The sequence below is a fragment of the Cucurbita moschata genome, unplaced genomic scaffold (assembly GCF_002738365.1).
Source record: "Cucurbita moschata cultivar Rifu unplaced genomic scaffold, Cmos_1.0 Cmo_Scf00004, whole genome shotgun sequence".
NCBI lineage: Eukaryota > Viridiplantae > Streptophyta > Magnoliopsida > Cucurbitales > Cucurbitaceae > Cucurbita > Cucurbita moschata.
In genome coordinates this window covers 3713500-3731462 of record NW_019268520.1, presented here as the reverse complement: position 1 = coordinate 3731462, position 17963 = coordinate 3713500, and the positions used below count along the sequence as shown (strand labels likewise).

At 36.7% G+C, this 17963-nt stretch overlaps 4 protein-coding genes across 8 annotated transcripts in view; 3 read left to right on the top strand and 1 right to left on the bottom strand.

Annotated features, from left to right (window-relative positions):
• Positions 1-782: 782 nt before the first annotated feature.
• On the top strand, positions 783-6468 carry LOC111441633 (DEAD-box ATP-dependent RNA helicase 46-like). Of its 2 annotated transcripts, none has more exons than XM_023078693.1 (9): positions 783-891; positions 1669-2001; positions 2388-2543; positions 2758-2826; positions 3351-3620; positions 4129-4479; positions 4642-4919; positions 5016-5393; positions 5487-6468. In XM_023078693.1, the coding sequence occupies exons 2-9, from the start codon at positions 1699-1701 to the stop codon at positions 5968-5970; spliced, it is 2289 nt and encodes a 762-aa protein (XP_022934461.1). In that variant the 5' UTR covers positions 783-891; positions 1669-1698; the 3' UTR covers positions 5971-6468. The 2 variants fall into 2 exon arrangements, with proteins under 2 accessions (XP_022934461.1, XP_022934462.1); XM_023078694.1 differs by lacking the exon at positions 783-891 and adding an exon at positions 917-1040.
• Positions 6469-7043: 575 nt separating this feature from the next.
• On the top strand, positions 7044-11454 carry LOC111441456. Of its 3 annotated transcripts, XM_023078451.1 has the most exons (9): positions 7045-7346; positions 7855-8187; positions 8820-8853; positions 8963-9187; positions 9285-9374; positions 9687-9752; positions 10188-10279; positions 10367-10414; positions 11082-11454. In XM_023078451.1, exons 1-9 carry the CDS (start codon positions 7339-7341, stop codon positions 11191-11193), a joined length of 1008 nt encoding a protein of 335 aa, XP_022934219.1. In that variant the 5' UTR covers positions 7045-7338; the 3' UTR covers positions 11194-11454. The 3 variants fall into 3 exon arrangements, with proteins under 3 accessions (XP_022934218.1, XP_022934219.1, XP_022934220.1); XM_023078450.1 differs by having other exon boundaries at positions 7044-8187; XM_023078452.1 differs by lacking the exon at positions 7855-8187.
• Positions 11455-13878: 2424 nt separating this feature from the next.
• On the top strand, positions 13879-16565 carry LOC111441429 (cysteine-rich receptor-like protein kinase 42). The gene is made up of 6 exons (XM_023078417.1): positions 13879-14698; positions 14952-15065; positions 15223-15573; positions 15650-15884; positions 15970-16114; positions 16187-16565. The coding sequence occupies exons 1-6, from the start codon at positions 13942-13944 to the stop codon at positions 16553-16555; spliced, it is 1971 nt and encodes a 656-aa protein (XP_022934185.1). The 5' UTR covers positions 13879-13941; the 3' UTR covers positions 16556-16565.
• Positions 16566-17222: 657 nt separating this feature from the next.
• Positions 17223-17963, bottom strand: part of LOC111442219 (putative cytochrome c oxidase subunit 5C-4) — a 1118-nt gene continuing 377 nt past the window's right edge. Inside the window, exon 2 of one of the 2 annotated variants that reach the window (XM_023079524.1) lies at positions 17223-17495. In XM_023079524.1, the coding sequence (XP_022935292.1) occupies positions 17286-17471 (186 nt within the window). In that variant the 5' untranslated portion in view covers positions 17472-17495 and the 3' untranslated portion in view covers positions 17223-17285. Of the gene's footprint in view, positions 17502-17963 lie in introns of both variants that reach the window. The other variant, XM_023079523.1, reaches the window with a different exon arrangement.

Sequence of the window (17963 nt, the reverse complement as noted above, 5' to 3'; positions counted from 1 at the left end):
TTAAACAACCTACTTTCTCCATAGTTAAACAACGTGTGAGGATCACAACCTACTTTCTCCATAGTTAAACAACGTGAGGATCACAACCTACTTTCTCCATAGTTAAACAACGTGTGAGGATCACAACCTACTTTCTCCATAGTTAAACAACGTGTGAGGATCACAACCTACTTTCTCCATAGTTAAACAACGTGTGAGGATCACAGCCTACTTTCTCCATAGTTAGGCTGTGACATTCTCACTTAAACAACGTGACAGTCACAACCTACCTTCCTCATAGTTAGACATTGTGACATTCTGCCTCACTCAAACTAGTCCTCCAAGTTTAAAATATAACCTTCTTCCAAGTTTAAAATATAACCTTCTTTTTTGTTTAACTGTTTAAAAGATTTATATTTCATGATAAATTTTAAAATGTTGTTTAAAATAGCCCAACGATATTGTAACTTTTAAAATAACATTTGATTTTTTTTTATAATTTTGCTTAAAATATAAAATATGTGATTAATTTGTGGAAATTAAAATGAAGGTAAATATTAAAATAAATATTTTGAAACTAGAGGGATCCAAATAAAATAAACCTAAATTTTTTAGAATTAAAAATAAAATATTATTGAAAGTTTGACGACGAAAAAGAGATTTTAAAACATACACGAATGTTTTATGCATATGAGGTAACCAGAGTTGGGATCAGATTAACCACGGTTAGAGTGAAGGCCGTGACCGCACCCAAACGTCCAGTTTGTATAAATAGCAATCGATTCCCAATTTTTTCGCTCCACCATCTCTCTCTACGCTTCTCTGCATTTGGGAGCGTGGTAGAGAGATAACGCATACCTATTGTTTCGATTTTCGGTTCGTTTTCCTTCCACGCGGCCTCATTTCTCTCAGGTTAGGATCCTATTTTCCCGAATTTCCTTGCTGGAGTTGCAGATCTAGCGGTTTTCCTTTCATTTTGGTGCTGCCTTGTTGGTTTAGGGTTGCATTTTCTCTGGGGTTCTTGTTTCGGCTGTTTATTTGTTTAGAATCTTTGGTTGAAGGCATGGATTTATGTTGCTCGTGCTTTTTTTTTGTTCACTTTTGATGGGGTCTGGAGAATCTTAGGTTGTTTCCGCTCGGCGTTCAGTTTTGCTTTCATTTCTCTAGAATTCAGCATATGCTGTAGCGCGTAGGTTTTCGTGCGATTGTATCTTTCTTTTCAAGGCCTCAACCTGTTCTGCGGTTGGCGGAGGCTCCGAGACAGGTTGATTTTGAATGATTTTTCGTTCTTTCTGTGTTTCTGTTCGTGCATTAGCTCGGAATAAGGATTGAGATTTTTGGTAGTTTGATCTCGTCCTAGATTTATTGTTTAATGTTTATGTTTATCTGTCTTAAATGGCCATCGCAAGAGCATAGATCCAGTGTTTATTGTACTTCTTTTAAAGATAATGGCTGATTTTCCCTTCATGGTTCTATCTTCTGGAAGCCTAGTGCTTAGTGGTTACCGTGGCCAGAGGGGATTCCTCTAGTCTTGTATTCTTACAATTAGTTCAAAACGTTTTGCCCTAGATTTGCCAGCAGTTTTTTTTTTCCGTCTAGTCATAGTCTTGTATTCTTACAGTTATTCGTAGTTGCATATGTGAGCATTGCACGGACATCTCATCTAATTCTTTGTATTTATTTTTTCAGCCGTTGAGTTGTATCTTCTGTTCCCTTGTTATGGCGGCTACTGCTACTGCTGTGTCTGTTGGCCCACGATATGCGCCAGAGGATCCAACCCTTCCCAAACCATGGAGAGGTTTAGTTGATGGAAAAACAGGGTATCTTTACTTTTGGAATCCAGAAACTAATGTCACCCAATACGAGAGACCTGTGGCTGCTGCTCCTCTTAATTCATCAATAGTGTCCATAAGTTCTTCAGTTCAAGTTCAAAAGCCCTCTTCAGGCCACTCTTATGGCAACAATTTGAATGAAAGTAACGATAAGTATGGAAGAGTTTCCCATGGGGCACCCAAACATGAGGTAGAGTCAAGTACACAAATATTAGGTCTCTTTTTTATTTGATTACAAAGGAAATACGTACACTGTATCTCAACCCTAACGAATGTTGAACTTTTAACTTTTTAGCATGTTCATCTTCCATGACCTTTCTGGTACTAAAACTTTTTAAGGCCATTAGTATCAACTCTTCTTATATTATGTATGTTTTAATATTATTATCTAAAAATTTGATTGATTATAAACTTAAATGAAATGTTCTGGCAAACTAATTTCTTGAAATGATTTTGGATGTCGTTTTATGTTATAAAACAACTTCAGACATTTTGGTCAAACATATGAGATGTGAATATATAATAAGTATTATGCACTCAATCGTATATGATTAGTGTGACCCAATTTTACATCAGGTTGCAAGGGGTGAAACCTTTCAGTCACATGATACCTTAAATGGACTATCTAGTACTGGACATGGAGGAGCATCATTGAAAGGACATAGACCGTCAGATGCTGGAAGTTGTTTATCTGCAGAGTCTTATCGACAGCGACATGAAATAACTTTTTCGGTGAGTGCTAGTTTTGAAGGTCATTAGAATGTAGTCACCAAAATTCATTTCTATTTTTTCTTAGAGCTGATTGGATTTTCTGTGCTTCTTTAGGGTGTTATCTTAATCCGCTATCCTCTCGAAATTTACCTCCATTATCTGAATGCAAATGAAATGATGTTCATTATATTTCTTCTCATAGTAGAATTGATTGTTCTGTTAATTCTTTTGCTAGGGAGATAATGTGCCGCCACCATTTTCATCATTTGAAGCCACTGGTTTCCCACCTGAGATTCTTAGGGAGGTATGATTTTCCACTTTGTTCTATGACTTTGTTGATTTTAATCTTTGTAGAATAGCCATGGCTGATAATTCAGTAGGAATGCTCAGCTATAGAAAACCAATGTTTCTGCTGAAAGTTTAGTGGTTGCTGGGGTCATGTTAATTCTTTTTGTCACCTGTACTTTTTTGTCGCAGGTGCGATATTTGCTCCTGGGAGGAGCTAATGTCGTACGCTGTGGTGCCCTCTTTGTTTGGGGGCTTGCTTTAATTTGGAGTGCCCTTTTATGGTGGACCAATTTCTGGGAAGGGCTTTCCGAATCACCCATATTTGCAGCCGGGACTGCCGTTGGTGATGATTCAGTCCCACTAAGTTTGTACAAAAGAAGAGGCCTCCTCCTTCTGCAGCTTGCAATCAGCAAGCATTGGCCACATGCATATGGGGGATGCTGCTTCTTCTGGACTTAGCGTATTCGTGTAAAAATGGAAAAATGAAAACCAACCAGATATTTTGAAGCCTCCTCTGCTTAATAGGGGTGACTTTTCCAGGTACATAATGCAGGGTTCTCTGCTCCAACTCCAATTCAGGCGCAATCATGGCCAATTGCTCTTCAAAGTAGAGATATTGTAGCTATTGCTAAAACAGGCTCAGGAAAAACTCTTGGGTACTTAATACCTGGTTTTATTCATCTCAAGCGCATTCGAAGTGATCCTAAGCTAGGCCCTACTGTTTTGGTGCTGTCACCAACAAGGGAATTGGCAACACAGATTCAAGATGAAGCCGTGAAGTTTGGGAAATCATCAAGAATCTCTTGTGCGGTATGCTTGTTCTAATATAGGTTTTATTCATTACTATTATTTTTTCAGTTCAATTGGAGCTTTATAATTCCATCTCCAAATTATTGCTGGTTTGTCCACTTTCTTATGGTGAATACTTACTAATCTCATGCCTTAAATGTTCTTACATGTTGTTTTGCACTGACGTCTTGGCTTTAGTAACTGTTTGCTCAGAACAAAATTATGGTAGTGACATGATTTTTGTGATCACTTTGATGACATGAACAATAAAATGTTTAGAATTGGGAAGACACTTGAGAATTTCAACATGGTGTAATGCTGCATTTCCTGTGGGGTATTGGTTTTATTATCTGTTAGGCAAGGCATTATTCTTCGGAAGTACCCCATGATCTTGTGTATGTTTAGCTTCTTTTTTTATTTTCTCTCCGATTACTTTGTAACTGCTTCCTCGCCTCCTAAGCATGCTGAAATTGGATTAAATATTCCATAGATTTTTTGGCCCAAACTAAATATTATTTGTGATTTACAGTGTCTATATGGAGGAGCACCAAAGGGTCCACAATTGAGGGATATAGACCGTGGAGTAGATATTGTAGTTGCAACTCCTGGTCGTTTGAATGATATTCTCGAGATGAGGAGAATCAGTCTACATCAGGTTTCATATCTTGTACTAGATGAGGCTGATCGGATGCTGGACATGGGTTTTGAACCCCAGATTAGAAAGATTGTAAAAGAGGTACCTGCTCGACGGCAGACCTTAATGTACACAGCTACTTGGCCCAAAGAAGTTCGCAAAATTGCATCAGATCTGCTTGTTAATCCTATTCAAGTCAATATTGGCAATGTTGACGAGCTTGTTGCGAACAAGTCCATCACTCAGGTATGAGCTTAACATTACCTGGTTTCAAAATTTGGGAACAACTTTCATTTTGTTCACTTTATTGTTAGGTTGTTTGTGTGTTTCATTTCATCTGTAGGTATTCTGTTTGAAATGGCTTAAATTCTCAAATTTTGAAATTTGGACTTATGATCTGAATTGCAGCATATTGAAGCCTTAGCACCACTGGAGAAGCATAGACGATTGGAGCAGATATTGAGATCTCAAGAACCAGGATCAAAAGTCATAATTTTCTGTTCTACAAAGAAAATGTGTGATCAGCTTGCTCGCAATCTTACACGCCAATTTGGAGCTGCTGCAATTCATGGAGACAAATCCCAGGGTGAGAGAGATCATGTTCTTGGCCAATTTCGCACCGGTAGGACTCCTGTGCTTGTAGCTACTGATGTTGCTGCTCGAGGATTGGATATTAAAGACATCAGGTTTGCATCTCCGTATTTAGTTCATTACAGGGTTGTTATCAATGTCAGAACTGCTTCAGTGGAGCGTATTATCTTCTAATATCTACTTCATTACAGGGTTGTTATTAACTATGATTTCCCATCCGGAGTGGAGGATTATGTCCATAGGATTGGTCGAACTGGAAGAGCAGGAGCTACTGGTATTGCTTACACATTCTTTGGTGAGCAGGACGCCAAGTATGCTTCAGATCTGATAAAAATTTTGGAGGGAGCTAACCAGCGAGTCCCACCAGAACTTCGTGATATGGCTTCTCGAAGCTATGGAATGGCCAAGTTCAGGCGTTGGGGTTCTGGCTCTGATGGTCGTGACGGGGGTCGGGGTGGGCGCAATGATTCAAATTCTGGTGGTAGGGGTGGACTGGGAATGTCTTCCTTTTCTTCTGCCAAGCCAGAACGAGGTGGTGGCCGTGGATATGACTTTGACTCACGAGAGAGGTACTAATTACATCTTAAAGAGAATGTTGGGGTGTTTTTCTTTCTTTTTTCTTTTTTTTTTTTTTAAATGATTTTACTGTCCCTTGATGACAGGTATGATTCTGGATACAACAACTGTGGTCGCAGTCGGAGTCCTCCAAGGGGTGTGGGAGGTGACCGAACTAAAAGTTGGAACTGCGATCACAGCCCACCCATTTCACATGAACGCTCTCCAGTACGGAGTTTTCACCAAGCAATGATGGAGCGTAACAACATTCCTCCACGAGGAAATGAAAATGCTAGTAAGAACGGTTCAGGAAGCTGGAACCAATGCCGAAGTCGTAGCCGTAGTAGAAGCCGAAGTCCAAACCGTTTTAACCGGGCTCCTGCAGTACGAGAACGTTCTCCAGTTTTGAGTTTTCACAAAGCAATGTTGGAAAAGGGAAACCCAGATAAGGATTCGAGAAAATCACCCAGCGATAGGACGGACAGTGGAGAATATGAAAAGAGATCTCGCCCCTCATATCCTCCTCAAGAAGAGGTCGAGGAAGGCATGATCCCACAAGATGACCAAAGTAAGGGAGAAGCAGACAGATAAATATGACCCACAAGGCCACTTCTTGAAGGGGAAAAGGTCGGGCCAATGGAGGTTGGTTAGTTAGTTAGTTTATATAGGCCTTTTGGTGCGTAATCTGGTTATATTGTGGAAACTATGAAAAGACCCAAATATTTTATGGCGTTTAAAGTGGTTGGAAGCCTCCAAGTTTTTGGTGGAAAAGAAAGAGGGGGTCTGTGTTTGACAAGGGGTAGTGTGTGCCTGAATCCTCCAATATTTGATGAAACAGGCCTCATTTTTTTTGGGGGAATGTGTTTTTGAATTTTGCACACAACAACATGCCGCTGCTGCTATGAAGTTGTAATAGAGAATTGACTTGAATTGTAAATGTAGTGATGTCTGTCTGGCTGGCTGTCTGTCTGTCTGAATGAGATGTACATGTTATTAGGCGCTAGAATCAGTGCCCTCTTCAAACGTTTTGGTGTCTTTATTGTTCTTAGACGACTCAACTTTGAGAATCAAGTTTGTTTAATTTTTTTAGTCTCTAAATTCTTTTGAGTAGCCATAACATATTTGATTACCCCAATTCATAGCAATTACAAGAAACATACAAAAACAATTTCAATCAAATATTTCCAACCTAACCAAAAATTTATATTTTAAAATGGATGTCTCGAATTTTATTGTGTCTCGAAACTAGTCTAAATGTTAAACAATCTCATATATCAATATGTTTCAATTGAATCAAATTTTTAAGAGGGTTCATATTAACAACTTGAATAAACCTAAATATCTCGAACCTGTTAAGGATTGGGTTGAGTTAGATTTTTTTTTGGCTGAATTTTTTGTTTCAAAAAATTCAGTTCAATTTTCTTTTTTTTGCCGAGTCAACCGAAGTCAACTAACCTAAAATCTGAGTAGATCCAAAAGTTTGAACTCAACCGGACCAAGTGTACACCCCAATTATTTTCTACTTACCAATAACAATATTGTTAATGCTAGTCTAAGTGATCTATTTCAAATTCTAATTTTCTTAATGGAATGGATGCTTTTGAACAAATTTGAAGTTTAGGAGGGCAAAGGCAAGATTTTCAAGGTTGAAGGGCATAGTTGAAATTATGAAATTTTAAAGAATATTAAATACTTTACAATTTAAAAAAGGAATTGAGGCTGAGAAATTGTCAAATTCCAACGTTCATCGAAAAAGAAGCTCCATAGATGCCGCCTCGGGAGATGTGGCGAACTTTTAGTGCGGAGCTGGAGCAGTCCCTGACCATTATTCTTTGATTTTGACATTTTCGTCTTTTCAAGCGAAGATCTGTTGTCGCCATCAACGAAAGCGAAGATTCGAACTGGAACCGTCTTCAAATTCTTTTTCCTCTTCCAGAATCCTTCACTTTTTCCCATTTTATGTCTCTGTAAGTGGTCTATTTTTCATTTGATTGCATTCAGTCTGATTGGTTGCTGAGAATATGAAGAAAAACGTGTAGAGAATCGGAATTAAACTGATCCGCATGATCACGTGTTGTGGAATTTTTATGAAATGAGGCTACAATTTGAGAAAATAGTAGTTCAGAACTCAGTAGCTTGGAATGGATTTTAATTGAATTACGTAGTAATGATTGAAAGTTTTCCAATTAAGGAATGTAATTATGTTAAGATTTTGACGATATGCGATTTACATTTACTAGTCTATGCCGTGATTGGAGAGTTTGAACCTGGCTTTTCTTTTAATGCATTGATCTGGAAGTATATATTGATTACAGAGGATCCTTCTTCTATGATTAAAAACTCTTCGAAATTATGTGTTTAGATCGGTTGTGATACGGAATAGAATTTAATGAACACAGTGAATTAGCAAGTTGTGTTAGAAATATGAGGATGATCCACGAAATTTGGAAGTAAGTTCATGATGTTCTCTCTCAGGATGCTGTTCGAGACTACTGCTGATGCAACGACCCTCGGTTACTGGTTAAACTGGAGGGTATTGATCTGTGCAATTTGGGTATTTGCTTCTTTTACCTTAGCAATATGGATGATATGGGAATATGAAATTAAGGATAGATTAGGACACAGCACACAAGAAACTCAGCAAGATAAAAACAAACTTCGGAGTTTTGAAGCTTGGAGACCATGTCTCAGACAGATTCATCCAATCTGGATGTTGGCTTTTCGAGTTTGTGCGTTCAGTTCGATGTTGGCTTCGCTTATTGTGAAGACTTTGGCTAACGGGGCTTCCACATTTTATTATTATACCCAGTAAGCATTCTCTAATAACTATGATTATCATTTGGCTATCTTAAAGTAAAGTAGAGCAAATCAAACCTATTGTGTTTTGTCTCTGAATAAGGTGTTCTAGTCACTTACTTCTTGTTGTTTAATTGTCCCTTGGGACAGTGGTTGGTCTTAATTAGTCTCATTTGTTCTTAGTTAAAATAAAGAATTTAAATTATGGATTCAACATCAAGGATGGAGGCGATTTGGGGTGTTCTGGATATTTACTGGGAAGATATGTCAGTTTGCATAATTTCATGAAGTTGGAAATTTTTGACAGTGGCTTTCAAGTGCTGATATTTTGATCCATCTATCGTCAATTATGTCAACTATGTTCCTATAAGTGATGCAATTTACTGTTGAGGATTGTTGGGAGAGGAGTCCCACGTCGGCTAATTAAGGGGTTGATCATGGGTTTGTAAGTAAGGAATATATCTCTATGAGGCCTTTTGGGGAAACCAAAAGTAAAGCCATGAGAGCTTTGCTCAAAGTGGACAATATCATACCATTGTGTATATTCGTGGTTCCTAACATTTACCACCATCTTTTCAAGCGCTACGAACCCTTTTACCTTTATATTCTTCTGACACTGTTTTGTTGCATGCATTGTTTTGCAGGTGGACATTTACTTTACTTACAATATATTTTGCGGTATGTTCTCTTTTTCTTAATTTCAGTACTGATTAATAGCACACACTTCAATGTATTTCAGCTTCTTCAAATGTTTCAGTAGTACATGATCTAAATTTCTTTTTTTCAGTGTGGGTCAGTAATTTCCATATATGGAGTTTTTATCTGCAACAGAAAAAGAACCGAAGGTCTTAATGAACATCTTAATGAGAATGATATGGAGGAAGGGCAACATGTTCCTCTTCTTTCTGGGAAGCCCTCAAATTTAATTGGGGGAAATATAGTTTCATATTCCAAGGAGCAAAGATTTTCTCCTGCCGACATCTGGAGTTATATTTTTGAAGTTTTATTCCAGGTTAACTTTCGATTTAACTTATGAAAGATCAATTCTCAAATTTGTTTGAACTATGAATCAACTTTGTTTTGTTTTCTCTTCTCTTTTCTCTAAACAGATAAATGCAGGGGCAGTTGTACTCACTGATTGCACTTATTGGTTCGTCATATTTCCATTTCTTACCATCAAAGATTACAATTTCAGCTTTGTAAGTACCGTGGTTTCAAGAAAAATGTTTGGCTTTATTATGTTGTTTGCTTGGATGCAGGTGGACCCAAAAGGCAAAACTCTGAGAAATTGTTGCATTTTTCTGTGTTAATGAAAATTTTCCCCCATTCTATAGTTGAGACCCACTAGAGAGAGTAGATGCATCAAATGATAGCTCTGAAATAGCTATAATTAGTATCGTTATAGTCACTTGAGAATATTTGTTGAATATTAATTCTTCATTTATGACTATTTCTAATTCTCCGTTGCTTAAGGTTTGTTCTATCTCAATCAGTTATCTCCATAATGTCAGATGACGACCAATATGCACACGCTGAATTTGGCTTTACTTCTCGGTGAAACTGCTCTTAATAGCTTGGTAATGTTTCCCCTTATACATCACTTTTCGGTTGGGAAAGTTACAATTTAGTCTTTGAACCTTAGTTTGTAGAATTGAATCTTAGTTTCTAGAATTAGAGGCCCTCCACTAACAATTTAGGCCACCTACTTTAAATTTTGTAATAATTTAATCTCTAATACGAAAATACGGTCAAATCTGTCCATTTTTATTATGTAATGCTTTGTAATTTATAAATATGTTTGGTACCTAATCAATATATTTATATACATATGTAAGAAATTTCATTAAATTGCTACTAGGGACTACTAAATTACTGTAAAATTAAAGGTACAAAGACTAAAATATTGCAAATAGATGTTTAGAGACTAAATTAGTACTTCCGTGAATGACTTTTTTTTCCCCTCTTTCTTGTACCCTTCTTTTAAAAAGCTGTTTGATGTCAATCCTCTGCAGACGCTCCCACGCTTTCGAATTTCATTCTTCTTTTTATGGACGGGTATTTATGTCATTTTCCAGTGGATCATCCATGCAGTTGTTTCGATTGGGTAACTTATACTTCCCCTGCGTCCTACTTTCCAACTCTTACCTAAATTCATCAAGATAATAGCAAGAGTTGGCTTTCTTTTCTGCAGGTGGCCATATCCATTTCTTGATCTGTCTGCTCCTTATGCCCCATTATGGTACGGACTCATATTTTTTATTCAAACATTATTTGACATCAGCTTTCACATGACGTGAGTATCCATCATGATCTGCAATTCCATCCCAGTTTAGGAATTATATCGTATAAATTCATTGAAAAAAGGTTTGATTCCCGTTTTGGTCCATAAACTTGGTACTCATTTCCTAAATTCTATTCAAAAAGCCATTCTAGTCCTTGCTGTTAATTCTTAAATCATTTTGCAAAGGAAGTTCAAATCTATTTTGAAACATAACACCTACACTATTAGATGTAACTTCAAGCTAAACATTGTCAGTGTAGAGATCTGTTCACCAAATAAATGAACATAAAACGTGTTAGTTTTAGGTTCTGATGAAATAGTTTATAAAATATTAACGTAAAACCTGAATGGAACAATATAAAGCTCTGTTCCATAAGTTGCTAAGCCAAGCTATTTTCATTCTCTCTCAGCATTTCACTAGTAAGTTTCTCTTTAAATCTTACTTCTCGCATGGCAAGGTTTCTTCAATTCTTAAGAGCATCTTTGATTGTATATAATCCTTTTAATGTTTGATTTTACACTATTAAACACTAGTTTCTTACCATCAAAATTGTCCATTCATGTTTAGAAGTGATTTTTATTGAATAAAATTGATTATGGACCCATTTTCTTTGATGAATCTCAGGTATGTACTGATGGGACTGATCCATATTCCAAGCTATGGTGTTTTCATGTTGATTATAAAACTGAAACATGAGCTGATGATGAAGTGGTTCCCTCAGTCGTACCAGTGGTAGCAAGACCGACAAATTTTGAATCCATGGTTAGTGTTGATTGCTTAATTCTTTTCTTCTGTGTACCTCTTCCCCTACAAAAGTAGGAAGCGTGATGTTGAAATAGCAAATATTCTGACTACAAATGCAAAGGAATAGGAGATGGAACCCATTGTAGATGCTATTACCAAATGATGTAAATGTATCAGTTCCATAGGTTTGATCATACCCTACAATGTTACAGCCATGAATGACATGCTTGATTATATATAATCTTCTTTTTAATTTTGAATCTTTGAGGACACTTTGTCTCTTACATTGGATTGGATTCGCTTTGTCTGAAGTTATAAGCTTACATTTTGGGTACGTAGGCCATGAAGAAACGTCACGTCCTTGCTGACACCCTGAGCTTACATTTTGGGCTTACATTTTGGGTACATAGGCTACAAAGCAATGTCATGTCCTTGCTGACACCCTAAAATACTACTTCACATTTAAATTCTAACATCCTTGCTGACACTCCCTTCTCCAATTGATGTGGGATTTTCAATCCACTCCCCTAGTCCAATATCCTTTTTGGCACATCGCATTGTGTCTATCTCTTTTGAGGCTCGATATTTGGCTCTGATACCATCTATAATGGTCTAAGCCCATTGCTAACCGACATTATCCTCTTTAGGCTTTCTCTTTCGTGCTTCTCTTCCACACCCTTCTAAAGAATGCTTCGTTCTCCTCCCCAACTAATGTGAGATCTCACTATAAATTTGAACATAGAAATATATGTCATCCAAAAAAATACTAGAGAACTAAACGGTGTGAACTAACGTAAAGTTTCTTAACAACCTTTTTTCTTCCAAGACGACAGATTTTCATCCCGCTCCCTTTTTCTTTCAAGATCGACACACATTTTCAACCCTCTCCGCCATTTAGATTAGAGTCTTTTTAACAATTATGATTCACAAAAGCTTCAAAGTTGAGAATTATGATCCATGGCCATCTCTCTCATACATCTGGATGACACCAAATTTTAGGTGAATGAAAGTGACCCAATTGAATTTTTGAAGCAAACAGCAAAAAAAAAAGCACAAATTTGGAACTATTTGTGTTATTCAAACACACATTCTCAACCATTCAAGACAAAATTGATTTTGCCTTTAATGAAACCACCCACCCAATGCCCCATTCCTAATCATCTTTCTCACTTTGATATCTCGTAACATACTCGACTATGCTTTACACCTCAATTATCGATCTTAACCGATTATATATTTTTCATAAACCAACAACTTTGTGGAGTAACGCTCGAGTGTTCGAGATATTGGATTTGAACTACTATAACGACTATATTTGATTCTACAAATACGTTCTCACACAATTATATCATAGCGAGAGTAGTTTTTATTAGGTTAGCATCGGTTCGAAATATTGTATTTTATTTTCATGTCAAATAGTGTCATTAAAATCTTTTGCCAACTACCGTATCTACTTTTATTATTATACGTCTGGTAATTGAGAAAAAAAAAAACAAAAAGAAAAGAACAAAATAATTAAAATATGAAATGAAACTAAATTTGTGAGGCCACAAGCAACCAAATTAATGGAGAAAAAGAAATGTGAACAATGTGGGGATGATGAAGGCATTAAATTAAATAGGGCCAACTCTTCATAAAACGGTGCGTCGTGGCCCAATCATAGTCTCTCTTTCCCTCTCTACAAATAAATACCAAAAGAGAAATTTGTCTCTTTTTGTTTAAATTTCGAGAACAGTATTTTTTTATTTAAAAAAAAAGTTTATTTTTTATTTCTATTTAGCCCTTAGGCTTTTAAGATTTTATATTTTTACCCCTAATTAAGGTTTATTTTGATCTTTGGTGTACAATTTTTTCGTTAATTAATTTAAATATTATAAGTACGAACTTTTTAATTAAACAGTAGTATAAATAAAAAAATTAGTGACAATTAATTAATTTATTTTTAATTAACAAAAAAATTAACGAGAGTTTTCAACACTTCATTTCATTGACTCATCCTGAAATATTATCAAGAAATGTGAATAAAATTTCAATGTCATGTAATCAATGCCTACGTAAGTGAAAACCGAGCAAGCAATGGTAAGACATGGGAAAAAAAGAGGACGATCATGTGAAAAAATATATATAAGATTACACGTGTCTAGTTAAATAAGGTATAATAATCATGGATATCATGATTTGAGACTTGCACGTAAAATAAGGTCAAGCCCTCTTAAAAAAGGGTAGGTCGACTTCTACTCAGCTCGATGGTACTCTTCAACAAATCGTGCATAAACTACTCAGCTCGTCTACGTGAATAACCCAGCAGCTCGTTTATGTGAATTTCAAGCTGAAATTCGTAATAAAAATTTAAGCCCTATTTTAATTCTGGCCCGAATTCTATTAGCTAAAAGAGATACAAGAATTGCAACATGTTAAGAAATTTACTCAATTTTACAGAAAAACAAATAATATATAATTAAAAAAAAACAAAAATTAGTATTATTAATTTATTAATTTATTAATTATTATAGAAACTACTTTCTTGGAATAAGAGCGCCATTCTCCAACAAAGTAGGAAGGTGAGAGAGTCGGACATGCATCGAAGCATTCACATTGTCGATTTATTATTTATTATTTATTTATTTATTTTTAATAATATTCAAATTATTAAATATTTATTTATGTTTGAAGAAGCTCCATCCATGGCGGCAAACACTTCACTGTACACGGAGAGAGATTTTCCAGTTACTGTAAAATCATGGCTTCCATTTTCATCCATGGAGTTTCCTTCTTCTTCTTCTTCTTCTTCCTGTTCTTCTCTGTTTCTCTCTCAGATCCCCGAATCTCCGAAGCCGGAAGCATCTGCGGAACCTTCAAGCCTCCGCCCAAATCCCGATTCATCCCAACCTTCATCGAAGAAATGGAAGCCATATCCGAGCTTCTCACAACTCGCAATTGGACAACTCACTTCGTCAATTCTACTCCCCCGATGTTTGCCTTATCGCAATGCTTCAACGATCTCTCTCACAACGATTGCCTTCTCTGTTACGCCGCCAGCCGCACCGCCCTTCCTCGTTGCCTTCCCGCCGTCTCCGCCCGGATCTTCCTCGATGGATGCTTCCTCCGGTACGACAATTACAGTTTCTACAAAGAGTCCACCGATTCCCTTAGGGATTCTGTGAATTGTACCTCGGAATTGGGGGAAATCGATGAATCTGATAAGTTAGGGTTTGGAGAGAATGTTAGGGTTGTTGTTGAGAATGTGACGAGGACGGCCATGGCGAATGGCGGATTTGGGATTGGTGAAGTTAATGGACTGTTTGGTTTGGCGCAGTGTTGGGGGAGTGTTGAGCCTGAGGGTTGTAGGGCTTGCTTGGAGAAGGCGAGGAGGAGCATTAGAAGCTGCTTGCCGAGTAGGGAAGGGAGGGCTCTGAATGCTGGGTGCTATTTGAGGTATTCAACTGTGAAGTTCTTCAATGATAAGGCTGAACAACAGGATCATGATGATCAAAACGGTGAAACCCCTGTTTCTTTAATTCTTGAACTGTTTCACTTCAGAATTTCTTTTGTTGATTGACTGTTTCTTGTTTAGATTTTGGAGATTTCCCAACTTGAACTGAAAATTTTGGTGCATGTTAATCTATGAACTGTGTTTTAGCTTTGATTCTATGAACTGAAATCTTTTAATCTATATCTATGAACTGAAAATTTTGAAGATTCATTTCCTATAATTCTTATTCTTTATCTCTTTTTTATACTTTGATTCAGGATTTTCTGGAAGAAGAGCTGTAGCTGCCATTGTTTTAGCTTCAGTTGCCTCCTTGATCATCGCCATTTCAGCTGCTTTTGCATGCTATACAAGAATATCAAACTTAAAGAAAGGTAAGCTCAGCTAAATTTTCAGATTTAAACAATGGATGGAGATATTGTTATTGCCCTGTATGTTATGCATTTACTATCAGCAGCTAAATTGTCAAGAATCTTGTGATTGATCTGTTGATTCCTCTAAATTTTCCATTGCATTCTTCTGTTCTTCCAGAGAAGAAAAAACAATCCCTTATTCCAATTTCCTTTAGGGATTCCGATGTGAATTTCAAGTATGAAACGCTTGAAAAGGCCACTAATTACTTCGGCCCATCAAGTAAGATAGGCCAAGGTGGAGCTGGTTCTGTATATAAAGGAACTCTTCCAAATGGGCAGATTGTTGCTGTGAAGAGGTTGGTTTTCCATACCAGGCAATGGGTTGATGAGTTCTTCAATGAAGTGAATTTGATCCGTGGAATCCAACACAAAAACCTTGTTACCCTTTTAGGCTGCAGCATTGAAGGACCTGAAAGTCTGCTGGTCTACGAGTATGTTCCGAATCGGAGCCTCGATCAGTTCATTTTCGGTAAGGTTTCGCTCTTTTTAGCCGTCTTTTGATGCTTCTTTGTGCTTGATTTCTCATGAACCTTCTTCTCTCCTAGATAAGAACAAGGTTCAGATTCTGAATTGGAAGCAGCGTTTCAATATTATCCTGGGAACAGCTGAGGGGCTTGCACATCTTCATGAAGGTTGTAAGATGAGAATAATCCATAGAGACATAAAGAGTAGTAATGTTCTTCTGGATGAAAATTTCAATCCAAAGATTGCGGATTTCGGCCTCGCTCGGCATTTCGCAGCCGATCAGACTCATCTTAGCACCGGAATTGCCGGGACACTGTAAGAGAGTTCTACTTACTATCTTGATCACAATCTGTATCTGACTTTATTCAAACTCTTAATTGAACAATGTGCGTTGAGACAGAGGTTATATGGCTCCTGAATATCTCGTTCGAGGACAGCTTACCGAAAAGGCAGATGTTTATAGTTTTGGAGTGCTGATACTCGAGATCGTCTGCGGTAGACGAAACAGTTCCTTCACAGAGAACTCTACCCCACTCCTCCAAACAGTAAGATTCATGACTACCAATCATATAAGGAGAGAGGAAGTTGATAATATTCTCATTGTTCTTATGCCACAGGTTTGGGATCTGTACAAATCAGGGAGATTAAGTGAAGCCATTGACTCATGCTTGAACAAGGATTACCCTGCAAAGGAAGCCATGGATGTTCTGCAAATAGGGCTGCTATGCACACAAGCTCTAGCTTCTTTAAGACCGTCAATGGCGACGGTGGTGAAACTGCTAAGCAGTGAAGGAGAGAGGAAGGTTTCCATCCCAGAACAACCTCCATTTTTGAATCCCTGTGGAGCCTCCAGAAGATCTTGTAGAGTCAGCAGCTTGGTTTCCAAACTTGAAGTTTCTTCTGGCACATCAACAGATTCAGGTTCTTCTTCTTCTTCTAACTTGCCTTCAAGAACTGGAGATTTGACTGAATTGAATCCAAACTAAACTATAGCAACCCAGTTTTCCTCATCCTTCATACTCCAACCAACAATCAAAGCCCCAAGACAACAAATCCTCCACTCTCTGTATCTATTGTGGGTTGAGGGCTTATATCCTTCCTCCTCTTCAAACTCCAATATTCCAAAAATCTCGAGCCAACGATTAAAACCTCCCTAAAAATCCTCGGGTTTAAGCTGAAGTTAATGTCACTCGATCGTGATCAAATCATCTACCTTCTTTTTTTCAACCCAAACACTCATTATTTTTCATGGATTGTAGTTCCTCACTGTGTTAATAGTCTAGCCAATAGTCTAGCCGTTCAAATATCACTCCCTCCTCGAAGTCGAATTTACTTCTTTCGTGAGGTAAAATTTAAACCTCGAGAAGCGATATTCCATAAGAAAAATGTCGTAGATGATTTAGAAACTATACTCGTAAATCATATGAATACCTGTATACTTAAGAATTCGAAGAATATATTATTTACAAAATATATTTTAGATATTCTTGATTTAATTTATAGTATATTTAAAAGTTATGAATATAAATACACACCTTCAATTCAATTCTATTTCTCATTCTTAACAATTCGGCGCGGTGATAATTTAGAAACTATACTTTAGAATGGTAGGAACGTTCTTTCTAATTTAAAGCATTTAAATAAACATTAAACTAAACGAAAACAAAACTTACAATTTAAGCTAATTAATTTTTACAAAAAAACACGAAAATTACATTAATTGTCCTCTGGAAGAACAACAGTAATGTCACCACGATCAAGCAACTCATAGAACTCCTTGGTTCTCCTTTGGTAATTCCAATGGTGCATTTTCCAGAGACCACCAGCCATTAGCCCTACCCCAACTCCATATATTATCTCCTTTATCACGCTTGGTCCCTTGTACACAACACTCCCCACCATTCCTTCCCCAATTCCCTACTAAACCTAAAACTTCAAAAACAATTCCAAATTTAAACGAGATACGTAATTTTAATGGGTCGTTCGGGTATCATACGATGTCAAAATACACAATCATACTACTAAATTTCATATGGATGAACACGTAATAACTAATCGATTGTCACAAAAAAAATTAAATATTCATATTTATGTTCTTGATCCCTGTCACATCGTTTTAGGTCACTGTCACATCATTCCACTCAATAATCAGCCTGATTTCTTATAAATAATATTGCATGTTTAATTATACAACAATAAAAGTGAGAAAGTGAAAAAAATCAAAATATTAAACTTACATCTTTTAATCACAATAACCAAAAATTAAAATATTTAAAAATAAAATATGGAGTTTTGCTTACAAACTAAGGAACTCACTTATTTTTATCATAAACAAATAAATAAATTGAAAAAAAACTAAAAACTAAAAAAAAAAAAAAAAAAAAAACCTAACCT